This window comes from Lichenostomus cassidix, unplaced genomic scaffold (assembly GCF_008360975.1).
Source record: "Lichenostomus cassidix isolate B80296 unplaced genomic scaffold, HeHo_3.0 HiC_scaffold_33, whole genome shotgun sequence".
NCBI classification, from domain to species: Eukaryota; Metazoa; Chordata; class Aves; order Passeriformes; family Meliphagidae; genus Lichenostomus; species Lichenostomus cassidix.
In genome coordinates, this window is record NW_028147632.1 from 606758 (window position 1) to 625130 (window position 18373).

The following is an 18373-nucleotide window of genomic DNA, read 5'->3' on the forward strand; positions in this document are numbered from 1 at the left end:
AGACAGCCCTGCTCAAATCCACTGCCCTATATCTACAGCAGACCCCAAACTCACCTGTTGTGGCAGGACAGACACCCTCCCCCTTCTCTCTCTCTCCCTGATTGGTAGCTGAGATTGATGGCTCAGATTAAGTCAATGGCTTAATCCTGACTATCAATGCTGGCGTCTGGAACTCAGAGCGAGACACTGAGAGAATGTGAATAATTTTCAAGTGACCGCAAAATACACACTCTTTTCCCTATAAAACACCACGCAAAACTCAGTAAAAACAGAAGCTTTTGTACATGGATACTGGAGCGTGAGAAAAAGTTTCTCCCCTTAGCTTGGACGCGAGCTCTGCGGTTACTTCCCCGTGGGATTGAGAGCGGATCTGGTGCATCCCCAGCTCCAAAAATTGGATTTGGTAAGAAGCATTCAGTTTCCTGAATTGTATTCTTCTTTGCTAGCTACAATAATATTAACAGGTACCTTTTTCATTTTTAGCGCTGTATTGTTTTTAATCTCCCTATTTTGGGCAACATATGTTTGTTTTAGCTATGAATATTTTATGGGCATGTTTGTTTTAGCTATGAATAGCTTTTCATGTTTTGTGTAGTAAAATTTGTCTAGTTCTTTGTTCCGTTCTCACCTGTGTCTAATAAACCATAATCTATTTTACATTAGACATAAATCGGCTGTCTTTATAAGAACTTACGAGTGAGACTGGGTTTTGGGGTGCTGGTCACTCTGAATAGGTTTGGTCACTAGTTGTCATAGGCCTAGGCAGCTGGTAAAATCTATATACCCTCTGTTTCCACTCGTGACATTTTTTGGCGTAGTCGGCAGGATAGATGGCTAACGATTTGAGAACTGAGAGTAAGGAACTTACACAATATTTACGGAGGCACAATATTCACATTGATACTGATGACCCCTGGCCCACAGAAAACTGGTTTCAGTGGGGAAACATAAAGGAAAAATTAGATGAAAAACGGGGTTCATTAAAAGATACCAAAGGAAAGGGCATTATTTGTCATGTACTCGCCCTATGTTTAAACTCTGCTTGGAGATGGAGAGAACAAATAATAAAAGAAAATGAAAAACTGATGAATGAAATACAAAGATTAAAATTGGCACAATTATCCCTGCAAGGCCAATATAACCAGGCAAAACAGGGGCTAAAAGAATCTAAAAAACATGCAAAAATGGTGGAGGAAAAATTGGAATTAACATTATTGCATGTTCCCAAATCTATGGATGTCAGAAAAATTAAAAAATTAATAACATCTCCTGAAAATTGGGATGGTGACATCTGGGAAAGCTCTGATGAAAATTATAATGACACCTTTGACTTAGAGTCAGATGAAAACACGGAACTTCCACCGTCTGAGGAGGAAGAAATTCCAGAATTTAAAATGAAACCCATAATAAAAACTGAGATATCTCAGAGCCCACAAAGGCGAGGCCAGCAAACTACCACCAAAACAACCCCGTATGATGCCTTACAAATGGCAAACATTAAAGAAAAATATTCAAGAAAGGCAGGGGAAAGTGAAACAGAGTATTTATGGAGAGTTTGCCTCACAGGAGGAGATAATGTATTATTAGATGGCGCAGAGAGTTACGGATTCTGGGGTCCAGGAGTATTTTTACACCTTGGACCACAACCTCCTGACGAGCCACACTCCATCACTAGCAGAGTGGCTTACTGGGCAGGAGGAACAAACCAAATGGACAGGGGAGAACCAACTGTACTCCCTATTCATACTCCAGACGAGGTTACAGTTGCAATAGCTAAAGCTGCTTGTATCCAAGCGATTCATGAAAGAGGGGGCAGAAACATCCCAATCTCTGCGGAGGTAGATCCTGAAAGGATGCACCCCTTAATACGGGGAGCCCCATCAGACATAAAAAATCACTTGGTACAAAAACGAGATGAAATCAAAAACAATATAACATTCAACAGACAAAACCCACATGCACCGCAGAGACCTATCCCTACATGGGCAGATCTCTCACACCATGTAACCTCCCATGCAAAAGAAATTGGGTGGAATTTAGAGTCAGTAATCGAACCCAAAAGAATTCCTGAACGGCAGGTGAAAGTGGTAAAACATAACCCCTCCGAGAAAAGGAATTATTATCAATCAGACTCTAATAAAGAAAAAAGAAACGAGTTATGGAGAAAAGCCCTCTCCCTGGGTATTCCAAAAGATTTGATCAGAGGGAAGCCAAATAGCTCCATTGCAAGCTTGATCCAATTCACAGAACAGATGAAATCACCACCACTTAGCAATTCAAACATCACACAAGAAGCAGAAACTGCACCTACACCCAACCCATTTGCACCTCAAAAAAACTGACAAGCGCTGGACCGTCAGGGCAGCCGAGCCAGCGCTCAGACACACCTAAGGAATCTAGCCCACATGTGTATTTGCCCGTAGGGCCAAAGAGGCAGCCTCTGAAATTCCTTATTGATACTGGAGCCCAAATCTCTTTAATCTCTTTAGCAGACGCTGCAAAACTAAACTTAAGTTTTAAAAAGAGGAAACAGATACTTTTAACTGGTTTTAATGGAGACAGTACCACAGCTCACTTAGCAAAAATCCGGTTGTGGTTACCTGGAGAAAAAAGAATGACAGCCCATATTTTTGCTATTGCTGATCATGAAGAGAGCATTTTAGGATATGATATCCTTCAAGGAAAAAGGTGGCAATTACAAGACGGTACTATCTGGTCTTTTGGTTCTGCAGAAACCTCACGCAATGACCTTTTTGGAAAAAATAGAAAAATAAAACTTCTAAAAATGGCTCCAATATTACCTGTGTCTGCTGTAACTAATGTCAAACAATATCCCATACCTCTAGCAGCCAAAAAGGGGATTGATGCGGTAATCACAAACTTAGAACAAAGAAATATCATATACAGAACACATTCTCCTTTTAATTCCCCTGTCTGGCCAGTAAAAAAGCCAGATGGGAACTGGAGATTAACTGTTGATTATCGAAGATTGAATTCTAACACGGGACCCTTAGCAGCGGCTGTTCCCAACATTGCAAACTTAACTTCCACACTGCAGGCTTCTGCTCACGAGTGGATGGCTGTGCTAGATATAAAAGACATGTTTTTCATGGTACCAATCCGTGAGGAAGACAAACCTAAGTTTGCATTCACGTTGGACGGAGTACAATATACGTTCAAAGGTTATAAACACTCCCCCACTATAGCACACAATGCTTTAGTTGAGCTACTCCAACAAGTACACATACCAGAAGGAGTGCAAATGTATCAATATATCGATGATGTATTGGTGGGTGGCAAAGAAGAAACAGCAGTAAGGGTTGCTGCAGAAAACATATGGAATAAATTGAGCGAAGAGGGAATAGAAGTACCTATAACCAAATGTCAGGGACCTTCTAAAGAAGTAAAGTTTTTAGGAGTCTGGTGGGTTTCAGGCAGAGCTGTAATTCCGGAGGAAACTATTTCAAAATTAGACACCATACCTACTCCCACAACAAAAAAGGAACTGCAGCAGATAATGGGTACCTTGGGGTACTGGAGAAAGCATGTTCCTGGGTTTTCCATAATAGCAAGACCCTTATACACACTAATGAGAAAAAATCAAGCATGGGAATGGGATGATGTTCACCAACAAGCTCTGCAAACATTAATAGAAGAATTAAAAACCTACCAATCCCTTGGTCCAGTTCATCCCAGCGATCCTATTGTGGTTGAATGGGGTTTTGCTGAACATGGAACTTACTGTAATTTATTTCAAAAAGGACCTGAAGGACCCAAACGTCCACTGGGATTCAGCTCAACATCATTTAAAGACACTGAAAAAAGATATTCCAACTGGGAAAAGGGACTTTTATCTCTTACTAGGCTCTGAAGCAAGTAGAGAGATTTCAGCAGCTGCAGCCTGTTAAAATTCAAGGACCTTTTAACTTGCTAAGTAGTGTAACAAAAGGCTCTGCTCTGCCTGAGGGCATTGCACAAAGACCCACAGTACACAAATGGTTTGCATACCTCACAGGTATCACAGACCAAATGATTATCACTGAAGGACCGATAAAACATACGAAATTACAGATAGACATTCCCCCAGACACTCTGGCTCTGCAACAGCCGTTCAAAAGCAGCCCAATAACAGACGCTTCTGCGTTTTCCCCAGATTCTGAAGTAAAAGGTGTATGGTTTACTGACGCCTCAGCTAAACGAATTGATGGAATATGGAAGTACAGAGCAGTAGCTCTGAATGTTGAAACGGGAGAGGAAGTGATAGAAGAAGGTTTAGGAAGTGCACAAGTAGGAGAATTGAAAGCAGTGTTACTGGCAGTAAAGAGAAAGGCAGAGAAAGTGTATGTGGATTCTTACGCCATCTGGGCTGGAGCCACACAATGGTTGTGTCAGTGGGAAGCGTTGAATTGGCAGGTAAATGGAAAGACAGTTTGGCAAAAGAAGGATTGGGAGTGGTTGTTAACAGAAGCTCAGAATCGAAAAATCCAAATAGGCTGGGTTAAAGCGCATTCAAATGACCATACATTGCAATCGTTTTGGAACAACAAAGTAGATAATCTAACAAAAATAAAAAAGATAAAAAGTGATGAATTAGAGGACTCACAACACTGGTACAGATTAGCAGAATTTTTACATTGTAAATTAGATCACACGGGTGAAAGTGCTCTCTTTTTTGCAGCACAAAGTAGAGGATGGCCCATAACCAGACAAATGTGCAAAAATATCCTCACACAGTGTCCACAATGTCAGCTGAGACTCAAACAAAATCACCCAGATCAAGCACCACCCTTACACATCAAAGATAACAAGGCACTGTGGTCAACCTGGCAAATAGATTATATTGGACCTTTAAAACCATCTAATGGTTATAAGTACATATTAACAGGAGTTGAAGTTGTATCTGGACTAATAAAGGCCACAAAAACCAGACAAGCTAACACAGAAGCCACTTTCTCAGGACTTAGTGAGTGGTTTTCTAGCCTTCCTGCTCCAGACTCCATACAGAGTGATAACGGATCACACTTCACCAGTACAGCAGTACAAGATTGGGCCAGGAAGGAAGGTATCAAGTGGATTTTTCACACACCTTATTATCCACAGGCAAACGGAATGGTGGAACGGGCCAATGGTTTACTGAAACGCTACCTTAAACCACAGAATTCTAACTGGGACAAACGGTTATCTTATGCTCTTTCTCAGTTAAATAATAGATATGGAGTGATGGGTAGTCCAATCTCACGAGTTTTCTTAAGCCCTGTGTCTTTTCAGACAACTCCACATAAAAAGACTGAAACTTTTCAAAATAATCTAACAGTGGGCCAACAAGTTATGGTAAAATTACCCCAAATTGGAATTGTACCAATGATACTGACAAGTGCTCCAGGGCCCATGGCTTGGGTAGCTACTGATTCTAATGGGCACCAGCATAGAATCAGCTCTCGATGGGTATTTCCCACATTTTAAAACTGTAACAAAGCTGATTTCGCTAAGGGCAAGACCCCGTTTGGCCACTGAAAACTCATAAAACCGTCCCTACACTGCCCCCATGTGACAGCAGTGAAAATAGCGACCTATTTCCAACTACAGGCCAACAGAGGGAATGACAACTCTCAAACAAAAATGTTAATCACTATTTAAATTCTGTTGTTTTAGTTTCTCTAATAACCCTAAATATTTAAGAATATCCCCACCAGATCTAAGGCTAAGCGTGTACTCCGGACGTGAGAAGAAAAAGGAGAAAGAACTGCTTGCTACACAGCTGTGAAAACTTCAAAAAGTCCTGGACTCTTAAAGACAAACAACACCCATTCCACATAAACGGAAAACCGCATGGGACTGCACACCAACCAGTAAATGTGTTGTAATCAAAATGTTAATGATAATGTTGCTTATGTTTTTATGCCTACAAGTGACTGTTTTAAGCAATGCTAAATGGCACACCAGCCACCCTGACAAAACTCTGCAATTAGTCATTGTGAAAGGGAAACCAGAGAAAAATGTTAATACTTCCATGGCTCACTCTAACCTAACACAAATAGAGCAAATGCTATCTGACCCATGGAAAAGAAACACTCATCTCAAATTAGTACAAGCTGTAACTCTGATAGCCAATCAAAGTGATTGTTGGATCTGTTCTCAATTTCCTACTCAGATGAAGGTACTCGAATGATGGGAATTCCCACACCAGGTATATTTTCCAATGGTATCCCTCCTGCCAAAATAATGCTCTTTTTGGGGGGAACCACAAGTCACACCATTATAGACCAACAAATCCTAACAATAGACATTGTAACTGTGGGAACTTCCTGTATTCACAGATGTCTAGAGGGACCAGGAGTAACTTCACACCAAACAATGAAATTACCTGAATGTAACCGTGGTGTCAAAGTAGGAATTTATCCCGAGTGCCATTCATTGTTAAAATGTTTCTCCCCTTAGCTTGGACGCGAGCTCTGCGGTTACTTCCCCGAGGGATTGAGAGCGGATCTGGTGCATCCCCAGCTCCAAAAATTGGATTTGGTAAGAAGCATTCAGTTTCCTGATGTCCCGGGTTAATGATAAGACTCTCTCTCCTCCGAGAGCGAAGGGCCCCGACACCCCCTCCCCCACCCACAACAGAACCTCTCAGGTGAAAGTGAAGAAAAAACTATTTATTTAACAAAACCACGCAGAGTGCCCTACAAGGCACAGGGGAAGGGGAAAAACAAGGTGAAAGGCAGTTATTCAACCTGATTAAAAAGTCCTTTTCTCAGACGCAGTCCCTCTCCTCCTCGCCCCCCACCCGGGGCCGGGTGGAGCTCCCGGGAGAGCTCTGCTGTCCTCTGGCCCTCCTGGGTCTCCGGGTGGCAAAGCAGATCGAAGAGAAGGGGTCCAAACGAGGAAAAAGAAGAAGAATGGAAAAAAACGGGAACAGAGCTCACTCCGACCCCCGTCCAGCACGCAGTCTCTGCCGAGCGACGAATCCTCCCCCGGAGCGAGGCTTGGGGAAAATGTTTTCAAAAAAACCCCGCGTTTCTCTCTGCGGCTGGGTGCAGTTAAAGAGACAGGACCACACATTTTTTTTCTTTCTTGGGCATATAAGCCAACGATAGGGGATAAAGGATTATCATATCATCAATCCAAGACATTCCACCCCTTATTCCATAGCGTTGGCTTAAGGACCACCTTAACATCTTCCAACTTCAAACACACACATATATATATACACATATATACATATATACATATATACATATATACATATATACATATATACACATAACTATGTACAAATAATGTCACGAACGGTGAACGGTGGTATGTTGCCATCCCAACCTTACATGTGGCCTTCACCCAAAATTAAATTTCCCTGAGGGACACATTGTGTTTTTCCATCTTCCTGCATTATCCTCCAAGTACACCCTGGTCCCTGAGCAAAGACAACCCCACGGATGGGTTTGTCTTTATGTGAGGCAGAATCAATCCAGACAGTTTTCCCTAACAAGCCTCTGGCATGTACTGCTGGGACCTTATCTCCATCCACTGTATGTAGAAGCTCAGATTGGGCAGGACCTGCTCGGTTGATGGAGCCTCGGGTATTGACTAACCAGGTGGCCTCTGCTAAATGTCGCTCCCAATTCTTATAAGTTCCCCCACCCAATGCCTTTAGGGTGGTTTTTAACAATCCATTATACCGTTCCACTTTGCCAGCGGCTGGTGCATGATAGGGAATGTGGTACACCCACTCAATGCCATGGTCTCTAGCCCAGTTGTTTATGAGGCTATTTTTAAAATGAGTTCCGTTATCTGACTCAATTCTCTCAGGGGTACCATGCCTCCACAGGACTTGTTTCTCAAGGCCCAGGATGGTGTTACGAGCAGTGGCATGAGGCACAGGGTAGGTTTCCAGCCAACCAGTGGTGGCTTCTACCATTGTGAGCACATAGCGCTTGCCATGGCGGGTTTGAGGCAGTGTGATGTAATCAATCTGCCAGGCCTCTCCATACTTATATTTTGACCACCTTCCACCATACCACAGGGGTTTCACCCGCTTGGCTTGCTTGATGGCAGCACATGTTTCACAGTCATGGATAACGTGAGAGATGCAGTCCATGGTTAGATCCACCCCTCGGTCTCGTGCCCACTTATAGGTGGCATCTCTGCCCTGATGGCCTGAGGCATCATGGGCCCATCGAGCTAGGAATAAATCTCCTTTATGCTGCCAATCCAAGTCTACCTTGGACACCTTTATCTTTGCAGCCTGATCTACCTGTTCGTTGTTTCGGTGTTCCTCATTAGCTCGACTCTTGGGGACATGGGCGTCTACATGGCGGACCTTCACAGGTAGTCTCTCTGCCCGACTAGCGATGTCTTTCCACTCTTCAGCTGCCCAAATTGGTTTTCCCCTACGCTGCCAGCCAGCCTTCTTCCACTTTTCCAGCCAACCCCACAGAGCATTGGCTACCATCCATGAATCAGTATAAAGGTAGAGCTTTGGCCATTTCTCTCTTTCAGCAATGTCCAGGGCTAACTGAACGGCTTTGAGCTCAGCGAATTGGCTCGATCCCCCCTCTTCTTCCCTAGCTTCTGCAACCCGTCGTGTGGGGCTCCACACAGCTGCTTTCCATTTTCTTTTTGTCCCTACAAGACGACAGGAACCATCAGTGAAAAGAGCGTAGCGTGTTTCATCTGCTGGCAGTTGGTTGTATGGTGGGGCTTCCTCTGCACGGGTCACCTGTTCCAGCTCCTCTTCCTCAGTCAGACTAAAATTTTCACCTTCAGGCCAATTTGTAATTATTTCCAAAATCTCAGGGCGATTCAGATTTCCCATACGGGCACGCTGTGTGATAAGGGCAATCCATTTGCTCCATGTGCCATTGGTGGCATGATGAGTAGAGGGAACCTCTGCTTTAAACATCCACCCCAGCACCGGTAGTCGAGGTGCCAGGAGGAGTTGTGCTTCTGTGCCAATTACCTCTGAGGCAGCTTGGACTCCTTCATATGCTGCTAGGATTTCTTTCTCTGTTGGGGTGTAGTTGGCTTCAGACCCTCTGTAACTTCGGCTCCAAAATCCCAGTGGTCGACCTCGGGTCTCACCAGGCACCTTCTGCCAAAGGCTCCAAGACAGGCCATGGCTCCCAGCTGCAGAGTAAAGCACATTCTTTACTTCTGGCCCTGTCCTGACTGGGCCAAGGGCTACTGCATGAGCAATCTCCTGCTTGATCTGGGTGAAGGCTTGCTGCTGTTCAGGGCCCCAATGGAAATCGTTCTTCTTGCGGGTTTTGAGGTAGAGAGGACTCACGATCTGGCTGTACTCAGGGATGTGCATTCTCCAAAAGCCTATGGCACCTAGGAAAGCTTGCGTCTCCTTCTTGTTGGTTGGGGGGGACATTGTGATGATTTTATTGATAACCTCAGTAGGAATCTGACGCCGTCCATCTTGCCACTTCACTCCTAGGAACTGGATCTCTTTGGCAGGCCCTTTGACTTTGCTCTTTTTTATAGCGAAACAGGCTTCCAGGAGAATCTGGATTACTTCCTTTCCTTTCTCAAATACTTCTTCTGCTGTGTCCCCCCACACAATGATGTCATCAATGTATTGCAAATGTTCTGGAGCCCCACCCTTTTCTAGTGCAGCCTGGATCAGTCCATGGCAGATGGTGGGACTGTGTTTCCACCCCTGGGACAATCGGTTCCAGGTGTACTGCACGCCCCTCCAGGTGAAAGCAAACTGAGGTCTGCACTCTGCTGCCAGAGGAATGGAGAAAAATGCATTTGCAATGTCAATCGTAGCATACCACTTTGCTGCCTTGGACTCTAGCTCATACTGGAGCTCCAGCATGTCTGGCACAGCAGCACTCAGAGGTGGAGTCACCTCATTCAAGGCACGATAGTCCACAGTCAATCTCCATTCTCCTTCAGATTTTCGCACAGGCCAGATGGGGCTGTTAAAGGATGAATGGGTCCTGCTGACAACCCCTTGGCTCTCCAGCTCACGGATTAGTTTGTGAATGGGAATCACGGCATCACGAGTTGTCCGGTACAGTCGGCGGTGCACAATCGAGGTTGCAATTGGTACTTGTTGCTCTTCCCCTTTCAGGAGTCCTACTGCAGATGGGTTCTCTGACAGTCCAGGCAAGGTGTTCAATTGTTTTATGCACTCTGTCTCCACAGCAGCTATCCCAAATGCCCACTTGAGTCCCTTTGGGTCTTTGAAATATCCATTTCGGAGGAAGTCTATACCCAAAATACATGGAGCCTCTGGGCCAGTCACAATGGAATGTTCTTTCCACTCTCTTCCAGTCAGGCTCACCTCAGCTTTCACGAGGGTCAAGTCTTGTGATCCTCCTGTAACGCCGGAAATAGAAACAGGTTCTGTCCCCACATGTCTCGATGGGATTATCGTGCATTGTGCACCAGTGTCAACTAAAGCCTCGTATTCTTGTGGCTCTGATGTGCCAGGCCACCGAATCCACACTGTCCAAAAAATTCGGTTTTCCCTGGCCTCTACCTGGCTAGAGGCAGGGCCCCTCTAACCATGGTGGGTATTTGTGTTAGAGGTTCCTTCAACGGAATCAGACATATTGAGTAGAGCTACTTCCCTTCTGGTGGAGTTCCTTCTCTGAGTCTTGCCCTCCTTCAGTTCACGCACTCGTCGTGCCAGGACAGCAGTGGGTTGTCCATCCCACCTGTTCATGTTTTCTCCACTGTCACACAGGAAATACCACAACTCATGTCGAGGGATATATCCTGCGGAGCGTCTGCGTGGGGTAGCAGAACCTCTGGTCTGTACTGCTGAGATTTGGAGAAGGCTGTCTTTAATCTCTTTACTGAGTTTCTCATGATTCTTCTCTATCTTATTTTCTAGTTTCTGCAGATTTGTTTCCACAGCTGAGATTCTTGCATTCATTGGACTATGCACAACATCTGCATACGCTCGGAGTTTCCTTGTCATATCACGCACAGTCTCATGCCCGTCATCTTGCTTCATAATGGCTAAAGCAGAAGCATACCCTGATGGCCCAAGCTTTAGGAGTTTCCGCCACATCACAGGTGTACATTCTATCCTATCTGGGTCTATAATTGGATCTGGGTTTGCTATGTCCTCTGGGAAGACAATTTCTACCACTGCCATTTCTCTCAAGCGTTGAATCCCTTGTTCTATGGTTCTCCACTGGGTTTGATGCGAATAGAGATCGTCGGGATGTAGGTATCTGTCCCTCGCAGCTCTGATAGCTCGTCTCCAGAGGCTGCTGCAGTCAGGCCCATCTCGTATAGTTTGGTTGATATCTGGGTCTCGTGACACAGTCCCTAAATGCCTTGCCTCAGTAGCATCTAGAAGTGTAACATCGCCTGCAGCATCCCAAAGACGGACTAACCAACTAATCACAGATTCATCATCTCGTTGGACATAATCTTTTCTTAGGCTGTGAAGGTCTCTCACATTCATGGATTCAACAATGACCTCTGACTCAGTTGCTGGCCTTGAGGGTCCCTCCCCACTGTCATCTGGGCGATCAGTCTTAAATTGGGCTTTCCTGCTCCTTGTAATAGGAGCAACTGCCATTGGCTTAGGCTCCCTTACTTCCTGTTCTATAATATCTGACAGTGTACGATAAGCATATGCCAGGGCCCAACATATTGCACTGCAGTTGTCTCTGCACTTCTCTTTCAGATACTTCCCCACCTCAGCTGGTCTCGGGATTTGTCAAGGGGGAAATTCCCAGTCTATTGGATCAGAGAATTTCTTTAAAGTTTTACCTATGTCCTCCCATACTCCACACCATTCAAATTTCCTCACATCTGGATTAGGTGCCTGCTCCTGCTCAGCCCCTCTGGACTTCTCAGCCCTCATTCTGGTAACACTGAACATCATATACATGGAAACTCCTAGGGAAAGCACCTCTACAACCAAGTTAATGGTCTCTTTAACATCCAGGGGAAACTGAATATTCTCAAAAGCTGATATACCAGATTTAAAGGGAAAGAGATGGGTGAGGAGCCAGGAAGCTTCACCCTCTACTTCTCTAACAGGTTGGGTAATATTACTAACAAAACTCCAAAACAGGTTACTAAAACTAGAGGAGGAAACTAACAGAGCATGTACATCTTTGACTGTTTCCCATACCTTCTTACAGATCGTCAGTATCACACACATTACTATAACAAGCCGGAGTCGTGTCCCTGATTGGTGGAAATTATACATTAGGGACAGGATTGCCCCTACCTGTTGGTAGGGAAACAAACCTATGTGCCAAACAGACAGTATTACATCCAACAACCTCCCATCAAACAGCATAGTGACTACTGATGGCTGTAATTCAATACCAAGCGATTAAAACCAGAATGCAATTATTAGGGTTTTTTCTTCACTTTCTCTAACCCCACAAAAGGTGTAGAACAAGTAATCGAGGCCCCGTAAGTTGGGCGCCAAATATGTCCCGGGTTAATGATAAGACTTTCTCTCCTCCGAGAGCGAAGGGCCCCGACACCCCCTCCCCCACCCACAACAGAACCTCTCAGGTGAAAGTGAAGAAAAAACTATTTATTTAACAAAACCACGCAGAGTGCCCTACAAGGCACAGGGGAAGGGGAAAAACAAGGTGAAAGGCAGTTATTCAACCTGAATAAAAAGTCCTTTTCTCAGACGCAGTCCCTCTCCTCCTCGCCCCCACCCGGGGCCGGGTGGAGCTCCCTGGAGAGCTCTGCTGTCCTCTGGCCCTCCTGGGTCTCCGGGTGGCAAAGCAGATCGAAGAGAAGGGGTCCAAACGAGGAAAAAAAGAAGAAGAATGGAAAAAACGGGAACAAAGCTCACTCCGACCCCCGTCCAGCACGCAGTCTCTGCCGAGCGACCAATCCTCCCCCGGAGCGAGGCTTGGGGAAAATGTTTTCAAAAAAACCCGCGTTTCTCTCTGCGGCTGGGTGCAGTTAAAGAGACAGGACCACACATTTTTTTTCTTTCTTGGGCATATAAGCCAACGATAGGGGATAAAGGATTATCATATCATCAATCCAAGACACCTGAATTGTATTCTTCTTTGCTAGCTACAATAATATTAATAGGTACCTTTTTCATTTTTAGCGCTGTATTGTTTTAATCTCCCTATTTTGGGCAACATATATATATATGTTTGTTTTAGCTATGAATAGCTTTTCATGTTTTGTGTAGTAAAATTTGTCTAGTTCTTTGTTCCGTTCTCACCTGTGTCTAATAAACCATAATCTATTTTACATTAGACATAAATCGGCTGTCTTTATAAGAACTTACGAGTGAGACTGGGTTTTGGGGTGCTGGTCACTCTGAATAGGTTTGGTCACTAGTTGTCATAGGCCTAGGCAGCTGGTAAAATCTATATACCCTCTGTTTCCACTCATGACAGTGGGGAATATGGAAAGAGCTTTGGGTAGAGCTCCAGCCTGAGAAAACCTCAGCGCATCCACACCAGGGAGAGGTCCTACGAGTGTGGGGAATGTGGGAAGAGCTTCAGCAAGAGCTCCAACCTGATCCAGCACCAGGTGATCCACACCAGGGAACGGCCCTACACCTGCTTGGAATGTGGGAAGAGCTTTGGGTGGAGCTCCACCCTGAGGAAACACCAGTGCATCCACAGCAGGGAGAGGCCCTACGAGTGTCCTGAGTGTAGGAAGAGATTTCACAGCAGCTCTCATCTCATCAAGCATCAGCGGATCCACACAGGGGAGAGGCCCTTCCGCTGCCCTGACTGCAGGAAGTGCTTCAACTGCAACTTCACCCTTGTCAGACACTGGCACCTCCACACTGGGGAGAAGCTCTATGAGTGTCCTGAGTGTGAGAAGAGCTTCCTCAGCAGATCTACCTTGACCCAACACCAATGGAGCCACCAGAAAGGGAAGCCTTGCAAGTGCCCCGAGTGCAAGAAGAGCTTTGCATGCTGCTCCAACTCCAACCCCTGTGGGAAGATCTGCATTGGATTATCCCCAGTGACTCCGTTGGGCAGAGCCCTGGTGATCCGTGGTGCTGGTGATCCATGTGGGTGGGGAACACACCTGGCTGGAGGCTCCACATCCTCCTGTCTCTCCGTGGACCCCTGGATATTTTTGCACAGGGGCAGGAACATCCATCAGGATGCAGACTGATATCAGGAATTCCCACAGAAGGGCAGATTTGTTGATTTTTGACCCCAAAAATCTCAGCTGCTCCATCCAATCCTTTTCTCCTGTGGCATCAAGGAACACTGGATGGCCTTGGAGATCTTTTCCAACCTCAGTGATTCCATGATTCTGATTTCCTGTGGCCATTTCCCCAGCGAAATGGTGATGGACTGGGGCAAAAACCAAGATTTTGGAGACAGTGGGGTGGAAACCTCCAAGAAGGGTTCCTCCCTCCCACCCAAGCACATGGATCCTCAGCCAGCACAGACATATAAATCCTTTTCTTTCACCCTTGGTTTTCTTTTAATTTCTCTTCATCCCTTCCAAACACCTGAATTTGGGTTTAAAATTAAGACATTGTACTGAGACATGGGTGGGGACATGAGGGGTCACAGCCCTGGGTGGGGACATTGTGGGACTGATGCCTTAAAGGCTGGTAAAATAAGAGGCAGACACAGCAGTATAAGGGAAAAAAGAAAGGGTATTCCCTTGGTTTTAATAGGATCCCAGGTGCACCCTCGTCACAGGTGGAATCACACTGAGGAGCACACCGTGTACAACATGGATACAATTTAATAGGCCTTACAAATTAGCAGATCTACCTAAAATCCCCCAATAAGAAACCTAACTAATGAAGTAATTGTTCCTCTATTCTAATTATCCCCCCCTTAATGAGGCTAGTTTAGTTTACAAAAACATGTTCCAGAGAGGAGGCTCTGTCCAAAGTTGGAGCCTCTAGTTCTGAGATAGTAGGGATGTTTCGTCTTCCCAGAGAAGGCCAAACTAGGCTAAATATCAGAGTACAAGGGTTATAGACATGTAGGGCTGAGGTACAGGGAGTGAAAGGTACAGGGAGTGAAAGGTACAGGGCAAGGGGTATAAAAGGGTATAAAGAGAAAAGACAAAACCCATCAGGCATAATTTCTCCCCTTTTTAGAGACTAACAAGACTTTACCTTGTCTAGTCTCTACACTGCTAACTACAGCACCGGTTTACATTACCAGCTATAGCAAAGGTAATCACTACAATACAAGTATTATAAATGCTTCTTTTACTCAGGCCCTGTTTGGTAACCATGAAGTGAGAGTGTGGAAGATATGGCCGAATTTCCAGGTGTAATTTCTGGAACCCACTTCATGTAGAATTTGAATCCCCTTCCCAATTTCTTCCAAACCTTTTTAATTTTCGATGGCCAGTTATCACATCTGTCTAGAGGTGGTAACTGGGTGCAGATCTAGCAATTGCTCATATCAAAAGCTCTGGATACATTTTGGATCACTGTGTTGTGCAATTTTTGGCTAAGCCTTGAGTCATGGTTACCAACTGGGCAAATAAAAGACATGTAAAGAACAATTTAATTTACATTATCTTGATTTGCATCAGTTTCTGTTTTCAATGGTCTTAGGGGTAGAAGCTTTCTTCACTCTGGAGTAGTGGATCCATGGTCTTTTCCCAGCAACCTTTTTCAGCAGTGGGGAGGTCAGCAAAACTTGGAATGGTCCCTTCCACTTAGCTTGGAAGAGGTCGCTGGTCCACCACTTGATGCAGACCCAGTTTCCAGGCTGAAATGGGTGAGCAGGGGTGTCCAATCCTATAGCTTTGGACTGCACGACAAATCTCTGGAGCTTCTGCAAAGTGGAGCTTAAAGCTGTTAAGTATTTCTGTAAATCAATTTTTCCCCTCATGTGAATTTCCCCGGAATATGTGGAACCTGATATGATTTGCCATATAGGCTTTCATAGGGACTTTCACTGTTCCTCTGCCTTGGTTGTATGTGGGCCCTCAGTAAGGCCATAGGCAAAGCCTGAACCCATGTCATGGATGTTTCTTGACAGATCTTACTAGTCTGGGCCTTGAGGGTTCCATTCATATGTTCAACTTTGCCACTTGCTTGGGGCCTGTATGGTGTGTGCAGGTCCCAAGTAAGTCCCAGAATCTTGCTAACTTCCCCGATCATGGTTGCAACAAAATGTGATTTTCTATCTGATGACATTCCCAAAGGAACCCCAAACCTTGGAATTATATGGTTGAGCAAGGCTTTCACTATTTCCTTTGCTGCATTGGTGTGACAGGGATAAGCTTCAGGCCATTCACGGAACATAACAACCAATATCAATACATGTTTGTATCCCTCCTTCTATGACATTTCAGCAAAACCTATCTGCCAGTAATCTCCCAGGAGATGACCTGCCTTTGTCACTGCTAACACTACTCTCTAGCTTTTGTCAGGGTTGTTTTTGCAGCAGGTTTTACACTCGCTTGTTACAGATTGCACAAGATCAGTCATCCCTCTCCCTATTACTACTTTCTTCAGATGTTTCCCCATGGCCTCAGGCCTGGCCGGGACCCCCACTGTGTCCTCGCACTGATTTTGGGGGAGTCGTGTGTCCCCCCAGTCCTGCTGTCACTCTCACCCCACCTGGCTGCTCCCAGGATTCCCAATAAAGCTTCCCAGTTGGCCCCGGTCGTGTTTATTGGGGGCCCTGGGGAGGGACTTGGGAGGACCCCGCGGTGGGGCTGTGACTGGGGGGCAGACCTGGTCCTGGGATGGATTGGGAATAGGGACCCCCGTGTGTCCCCAAGTGTCACCCCAATCTGGGGAGTCTTGGGAAGCACCTGAACCCCAACACAGCACCCAGCGACCCCCAAAAGGTGCTGAGACCCCTCTGAGCCACCCCAGCACCCCTAAGGACCCACAAACCCCATAGAAAAATAGCCCCGAAAAGGAAGCCCTGAGAAAATGAGCCAATCAGAGAACATGCTGAGCAACCTTCAGCCAATCAGACTGCCCAGCAGGGATGACTCTCCAGATGCCAGGCAGACCCGCAGTTCCAAGCCCTTTTCTGTCGCTGTTGGGCCGCTAGCAGAGAAACAAGACCCGGATTCTCAGCGTGGCATAAAAAACAGAGCTTTTATTATTTAATTCCAACGTACATACATTTTTCAGAGGTCACTCAGATTGGTCAGTCAGAAACCTCCCCCTAGGCCTGATTGGCCAGGCCTGAACTGTCCAAATCTTGAGACACTGTTTTCAATAACATCCAAACTTTATCTTTGTTTATAAAACACATGAAAAAATTCTCATAGGAAAGACCTGTGCTAGCCACACTTTTCTATTGGGCTCTCCCATCACAGCCCCCCTGCTGCCCCACATAAAGGGCACGAGCTGAATGAGAAAGCTTCATATGAAAAAATGGGAGGACCAGGGTGGGGGCAGAGTGACAGCAGGGCTGGGGGGAACACAAACCCACAAGAAAAACAGCCTGAGCCTGAGCACAGGGAGTAAATTTATTCCTGACTAACTCCCAGCAGCACAAAGAGAAGGGTAAGAAATCACCGCAACACCTTCCCCCCATCCAATGGGGATCACCTGGAATGAGAGTCACCAGGATTCTGCCCAACAGGGATCACTGGGGATCATCCACTGCAGATCTTCCCACGGGGGATGGAGTTGGAGCAGCAATGAAGCTCTTCCTGCACTTGAGATACTCGCAGGGCTTCCCTCACTGGTGCTTCCGTTGATGCTGAGTCAAGTTAGACCTGCTTGAGAAGCTCTTCCCACACTCCCCACACTCGTAGGGCTTTTCCCCAGTGTGGGTGCGCCGGTGGATGATGAGGTTGGAGTTTTGCTTGAAGCCCTTCCCGCAGTCAGGGCAGCGGAAGGGCCTCTCCTGGGTGTGAATGCGCTCATGGATGAGGAGATTGGAGCTGGTCTGAAACCTCTTCCCACACTTGGGACACTCATAGGGCCTCTCCCCTGTGTGAATCATCTTGTGGCGGATCAGGTGGAAGCTATTCCTGAAGCTCTTTCCACATTCTGCGCAATCGTAGGGCTTTTCTCCTGTGTGGATCATCTGGTGCCGCATAAGATGTGAAATCTGGCTGAAGCTCTTCCCACACTTCCCACACTCATAGGGCTTTTCCCCTGTGTGGATCAACTGGTGCTTAATCAGGCTGGAGCTCACATTGAAGCTCTTCCCACATTCCTCACAATCATAAGGCATCTCCCCAGTGTGAATGACCTGGTGCCTGATGAGGGTGGAGTTTTGCTTGAAGCCCTTCCCACAGTCAGGGCAGCGGAAGGGCCTCTCCTGGGTGTGAATGCGCTCATGGAGGAGGAGATTGGAGCTGGTCTGAAACCTCTTCCCACACTTAGGACACTCATAGGGCCTCTCCCCGGTATGGATCTTCTTGTGCCGGATCAGGGTGGAGCTCCGACTGAAGCTCTTCCCACACTGCCCACACTTGTATGGCTTTTCCCCAG

At 46.0% G+C, this 18373-nt stretch overlaps 1 protein-coding gene and 1 pseudogene across 2 annotated transcripts in view; one reads left to right on the forward strand and one right to left on the reverse strand.

The window, feature by feature from the left end:
• LOC146421301 (uncharacterized) overlaps positions 1–18373 on the forward strand; it is a 167787-nt pseudogene that overhangs the window by 67014 nt on the left and 82400 nt on the right. The window lies entirely within an intron of this gene.
• LOC146421310 (uncharacterized) overlaps positions 17002–18373 on the reverse strand; it is an 8471-nt gene continuing 7099 nt past the window's right edge. The window contains exon 3 of the mRNA XM_085047139.1: positions 17002–18362. Coding sequence (XP_084903265.1) covers positions 17613–18362 — 750 coding nt within the window. The 3' untranslated portion in view covers positions 17002–17612. The remainder of the gene's footprint in view (positions 18363–18373) is intronic.